Source organism: Pygoscelis adeliae, unplaced genomic scaffold (assembly GCF_000699105.1).
Source record: "Pygoscelis adeliae isolate BGI_AS28 unplaced genomic scaffold, ASM69910v1 Scaffold513, whole genome shotgun sequence".
Classification (NCBI taxonomy): Eukaryota; Metazoa; Chordata; class Aves; order Sphenisciformes; family Spheniscidae; genus Pygoscelis; species Pygoscelis adeliae.
The window spans coordinates 2261269-2267462 of NW_008824591.1; the positions used below are offsets into that span (position 1 = coordinate 2261269).

The 6194-nt window shown below is 57.8% G+C and overlaps 1 protein-coding gene across 1 annotated transcript in view; it reads left to right on the forward strand.

Annotated features, from left to right (window-relative positions):
- The window catches only part of PTPRU (protein tyrosine phosphatase, receptor type, U), a 50718-nt gene that overhangs the window by 34726 nt on the left and 9798 nt on the right, over positions 1 to 6194 (forward strand). The window contains 7 exon segments of the mRNA XM_009322262.1: positions 297 to 394; positions 490 to 606; positions 1301 to 1455; positions 2869 to 3004; positions 3100 to 3249; positions 3415 to 3588; positions 5687 to 5998. Of these exon segments, the coding sequence (XP_009320537.1) occupies positions 297 to 394; positions 490 to 606; positions 1301 to 1455; positions 2869 to 3004; positions 3100 to 3249; positions 3415 to 3588; positions 5687 to 5998 (1142 nt within the window).

Consider the following 6194-nt stretch of genomic DNA (forward strand, 5'->3'; position numbering starts at 1 on the left):
CTGATTTAGCAGCTGGGTTTTGTCCCTGGTGGGATTTAACCTTGCGTGGGCAAGAAGGGGAGGGGGAATGGGCCGATTCGGGGCCAAACGGGGTGGTAGCAATGCAGAGCAGCTCCTACCCCTCCTGCCGCCCTATGGCACCCTGTGTCCCTGGGGGAAAAGGGTGCTTCAAATGCTGCAGGGGTGTTAGTGCCACAGAGGCAAGAGGGGAAATGCGGTGGCATCGCGGCGCTGCTGTGGCTGGGCTCCGCTGGTGCTGCCCATCCATCCCCAGTGGCCTTTCCTCCGTCCTGCAGGGCCCAAGCAGGAGATGGTGTACGACTTCTGGCGCATGGTGTGGCAGGAGCACTGTTCCAGCATTGTGATGATAACCAAGCTGGTGGAGGTGGGCCGGGTAAGGACCCCATCCCGTCCCTCTCCCTCCGGGCTCCAGCTCTGCCAGAAGCCTCCTCCACAGAGCCAAAACCCCATCCCGTCCTCTCCTTGCAGGTGAAATGCTCCAAATACTGGCCAGATGACTCCGAGATGTACGGGGACATCAAGATCACCCTGGTGAAGTCAGAGACGTTGGCCGAGTACGCCGTCCGCACCTTTGCTCTTGAGAGGGTATGGTGCTGTTCCTGCCAGCCGCGACCTGCCCGACCCTGCCCTTTCAGGCAGAGAACCGACTGCCTTGGGCTTCTCTAACCATCACTAGATTGGCATGTACCAGTGCCCTATTTATTTACCCCAACGTGGGGCTTTCACCCCTGATTGAGGTGCAGCCTCTGAGCCCTGGGGATGATGGTAGCTTCTTCCTTTGCCTTTTCCCCGGCTCTGTGTCCTCCGCCGGGGCAAGCAGCTCGGCCCCGCTTTGGTTTCTGCAGTGAGCGAGTATTTAATTTTCCGTGTGAGCACTATGTAATTGCAACGGGGGTGAAGGATGCTTTTTCTCCTCCGGGCTGGAGTGCAGGTTATGTGGCCATTACTCTCCAGCGTGGTACCTTGGGATGGAGCCAGTGCGATTTACCCCTTAATCTACAGGAGTGTGAAATTACTGTCTAGTTATAGGGCAGGTAACAAAGATGCTCGTGGTATTAGACCTGTGGCTGCTTGCTGCCTCCTCCTCTTCCTCCTCGGCTGGTTTTTAACCCTCTTGCAGCCAAGGAGGAGGGAGCTGCGGGGCTGTCAAAGCAGTTGACTGCCGTGTGGTCCATCTGGCTGGATGCTGAGCTGGCAAAATCATGGATTCCCAAGAAAATTAGGTGTTTGGGTGGCTTTGCCCTCTGCACCCTCGCTCCATCTCACCCTTCCCTTGCAGCGGGGCTACTCGGCCCGGCATGAGGTGAAGCAGTTCCACTTCACGTCATGGCCCGAGCACGGCGTCCCCTACCATGCCACAGGGCTGCTGGCCTTCATCCGCAGGGTGAAGGCGTCCACGCCGCCCGACGCTGGCCCCATCGTCATCCATTGCAGGTATGTGCGTGGCTGTGGGGCAGAGCCAGCTGCGGGGGAGCATCCCCCTCCGGGATGGGGTTTGGTTGGGGTATGGATGGCCCCGGCGGGGAGAGTGCTGTGTCTTAGGTGGGTGCTCAGCCTCTGGCTCCGAGTGGTGCTAAAAGCTCTGAACGATACTAAAATATTCAGCAGGGAAATACAAAAGGTATAAATTGGGTTTGTAACAAGGAAAGGCGAAGGCAGGGAAGGCACCGGGGCTGGCAGCGTGAGGTTGGATGTTCCTCTGCGATGGCATCCAGCTGTAAAATGTCACCCCTGGGCTGGTGGCAGCAGGGCGACTGCGGGTGGTCCAGGGGGGTAAGCAGGGAGCAGCACTTTTTTGGAGGCTGTCCCAGCACGCGTTACTGATGACACAGCTCTGTCCCCATGGGCAAGGGTGGCACAGGGCGATGGGCAGCTGGACTGCTGCTGGTGGTCAGGACTTTGGGTCTGGCCGAAGGGAGAGGCGGGGGGGGGAGCCCCATTCCTGGGGTTACCTGCAGGGCGGGAGCGGTGGCTTTCTGTCCCCTGAGCAGGCGTCCCCACGCGACAGGTTAATGGCTGTTCCTCCGCTGGGCAAACAAGGAGGAGCTGATGAGCGGGAGGGATTTTTTTTTTTTTATTTGATTTCTCCCTGTCAATTGCCTCATCAGTATTCATTCACTGGCAAGAGCGAGTGTGATTAGTGCCCGTAGCCTGTAATCACTGATAATCACGATGAGTGATTCATCAGCCCCAGAAATTAGTATTTCACTGGAAAAGACTTTGTAGGAAAGGAGCGGGGGGAGCGGTTCTGTTCCCAACGTGTTGCTGGAGTGGGGGGGTGTCGCTGCATCAGTAGGTCTTTTGCTGCGAGTACAAGCATGCCAGGATTTGGGATATTGCCGCTGCTGGGTCATCTGGCTCCAGGCATCCTACTGGGCTCAGCCTTAACCCGAGAGTCCCCCCGGGGGAATTCAGACCCCCTCTGCGCTGGGGGTACCTCCCTGCGCTCTCAGGGCTCGATGCTGAGCATCCTCCTCTCCCGCTGCCTCCATCAGCCCTTTTGGGATGGGGTCCCAGAGGACTGTTGGCACTCAGATGGTTTAGCTGCTGGTTTTGTTGCAAAAAGCCTGTGTTTTCCTGTCTTAAAGCAAAATTGAACCTTAGATGTGGGTGCCCAACCTCCCACCCGCTACCCGACCATCTTGCAGCCCCCGGGCCGCTGCAGCGGTGTGTTTGGGCAGGGGGCGGGGAGGTGGCTTAAGGCAAAACTGGACTGTGGTTATGGAGGCGTGCGAGGCCCTGGCAGCCCTGCCTGGTCCCCGGCTGCCCCTGCATCCATGGACAGGGGCTGTATGTTAAGCCCTTGCCCACGCAGACCACCGCTGTGTTTTCCCCCTCCATCCCTAGCGCCGGCACGGGGAGAACTGGCTGCTACATCGTCCTGGATGTTATAGTGGACATGGCTGAGTGCGAGGGCGTTGTGGACATCTACAACTGTGTGAAGACCCTGTGCTCGCGGAGGATCAACATGATACAGACGGAGGTGAGCGGGTGTCGGGAACAGCCGGGGACACGTGGGACTGCTGTCACCAGCAGGTTGCGGAGGCTCAGCCCTCTCCCCTTTCCTCCCCCTGAAAGGAGCAGTACGTCTTCATTCACGACGCCATCCTGGAAGCCTGCCTGTGCGGGGAGACCAGCATCCCTGCCAGCGAGTTCAAGCCCACCTACAAGGAGATGGTGAGGATAGAACCGCAGAGCAACTCCTCGCAGCTGCGGGAGGAGTTCCAGGTGAGCGGCCCCAAAACCCCTGCATCCCCCCTGCAACGTCCCCTTGCTCCTCACCCTCCTGGTGTCCACCATCGCTGGGACCAGCAGGCTCTGACGAGCAGCAGGCAGGGGTTTTGGCCCCGGTGCAGGCAGGAAGGGAGCTAAGGGGAGCACGTGTACTCGCAGACCCTGAACTCGGTGACTCCCCACCTGGACGTGGAGGAGTGCAGCATCGCCCTCCTGCCCCGCAACCGGGAGAGGAACCGCAGCATGGACGTCCTGCCGCCCGACCGATGCCTTCCCTTCCTCATCTCCGTGGACGGAGACAGCAACAACTACATCAACGCGGCCTTAACTGATGTGAGCGTGCTGCAGGGAGGGAAGGGGCCGGTTTGGGTTGTCTTGGGCAGCTTTTCATGGCAAAACCTTGCTCAGTTTGAATTTATGGCCTCGTTTTGCATAAGGGCATGAAGGCACGTGGCAGCTGTGTGTGGGGGGAAGGAAGGGCTAGGACTGGTGTAGCGGGGTCCTTCAACCCTTCTTCTGTGTAGCAGCATCTTCCTTGTCTTGAAAGAGCTTTTCGGCTGCTCTCACAAGCTGTGCACAAAGGGTCTTCATTTATTTCATAGCAAAATGGAGCGCAGGAGGGAGAGGAAGCTCTGGGAGGGGTTGGTAGCACTGAGCCCCTGCCGTGTGCTGCCAGCACCCTGCCTTGCATCCTCCTGCCCATCCTCCCGGTGCAATTCAGGGGGCTCTGAACTGCTCCCAAAGCCACCGTGCATCCCCCCGGTGCAGTCAGAAAGGTCACCCGTGGTGGCAAAGCTATTTCCTACCTGCTGATGACCGCTAAGCAGAGGTGCAGGCTGCGAGCCCACACCGAGCGATGGGTCATTTGTCACCGAAACCACTTTCCTCTCCTTGAAACAAGCCGGGGTGCTTTGCACAGGCAGCACTGGTCCCTACCGCATCCTGGGCACCTTCCCCGAACCCTCCTGGTCACAGCTGAGCACCAGCACCAGGCTGAGCCCTGTTTTTTTCACGCCATCAGTGATTTATCTTTGTGCAGATCTCGTCTCCCTGTTACCTGCTCTCGCAGCAAAAAGCAGTTTGTCAAGCGGAGGTGGTGGCTGGGGGGCAGCACCCATTGGGCTGTGGGCTTTGGCTACTGTGGGATGGGAGCTTTGTTTTCAGCCTGCTTGGTGTTTGCATATCCATTTTATTTTTATACACCGCTGAGCCTCCCTTAATCTCTGCTACAGGGTCAGAGAACAGAAATTTCTTTACAGACAGAAAAAGCCCTTTAGATGAAATTCTTGCTGAAGGGATAAAACACATTTCCCTCTTTGGGGGAAAAAGAAAAGCGCAGCTCATTTTCTTTAAGTGCCAAAGCGGTTTGCTCAGTCCGTCCGTCTGTCAGATGAGATTGGCCTGTGCTGCCCATCACTGGTGCTGAGCGCTGCGGTGGCGCCGGTGCTGGTGGCAGGCTGGCAGAGCCGCACTCTGCTGTGCGCTGGCTGCCGACATTTACCCCGGTGCCAAAGGACTGCGGGTGCCAAGGCAAGCCTGGTCAACACTTGATGAAATCCCCCTCGCCCTGCTGCTCTCATCGCCCTCCTCGAGGGTGGAGAGTGGGGGTCTCGCTGCCACCCCCTGGACAGGGCAGGAGGAAAGGTTTGATAAGGGCATTTCCATGAGCTAAATGAGGAGGTTTTGCAGCAGCCAGAGGACTCTGTTAACGGAGAGCTGTGCTAATTTGCGGGGTTGTGAATTTTCTGCTCTGTTCCTGTATCTGAAGAGGCTTGAGCTAAAGTGTGTTAATTTAAAAGTCTGATTGGTGCAGCGCTGAGCCTGGCCATGGGCTCCCCATCCCCCAGCAAGCCGGCATCGGGATGACCAAGGGGACAAATCTCATTCAAAGCACAAACGAGAAGTACAGTCATTTTTTTCCCCCCCTTCCTTCTTGCAGTCTCTAGAGGTCTTTCATGTGGGTTTTCTTTCCTCCCTGAAAAGACCATTGACCCTGTTGTCTCTTTGCTGCTCTTGGTGCCCGGAGGTGTTGGGGCACTGTGGGGGCAATGCCGTGGGTGATGCTTTCACTCAGGATCAGGGTGCAGAGCTGAGGGCTGGGGCCATCTGGCAGCCACAGCTTCTGCTTGGCACAAAGGTGACATCTTTTCCCTAGTTATTTGTGCGAAACACCCTTTCCTGCAAGAGCCGAGAGCAGAAAGCAGGTGCTTTCGTCCCCACGAAGGGCAGGGATCACTTAGACCTGTTTTTATAGCATCTCCCCAGGGCATGGAGGGACCAAGGCTGTGCCAGGAGGGCCAGCTCTGCTCAACCATAGAGAAGATGGCTTTGGTGGCACTCATCTTCTGGTTGCACTGGTTTTTTGGGGTGCGACAGCAGTGGCTTCAGTGCTGCTGCCATGTCCTTAACGGTGCTCATCTTCCCTCTGCAGAGCTACACCGAGAGCGCTGCCTTCATCGTCACCCTGCACCCGCTGCAGAACACCACCACCGACTTCTGGCGGTTGGTGTCATCTTCTGGTTGCACTGGTTTTTTGGGGTGCGACAGCAGTGGCTTCAGTGCTGCTGCCATGTCCTTAACGGTGCTCATCTTCCCTCTGCAGAGCTACACCGAGAGCGCTGCCTTCATCGTCACCCTGCACCCGCTGCAGAACACCACCACCGACTTCTGGCGGTTGGTGTATGACTACGGCTGCACCTCCATCCTCATGCTCAACCAGCTCAACCAGTCCAACTCCGCCTGGGTGAGTGCTGCCGCCCCGGGGACTGTGCCGGCCCCGCAGGTGGCCCTGTCCTGCTCTGTCCCCACTGCCTTGGAAGTGCTGCAGCCCCTGCCTTGCTCGCTCAGCTCCCTCTCCTCTGCAAGGGGAGACGGGACTGGCTGGAGCACCAAGGATTTATCTCCTCTGATCACAGGGGTGTGCAACCGGGGCCAAAGAC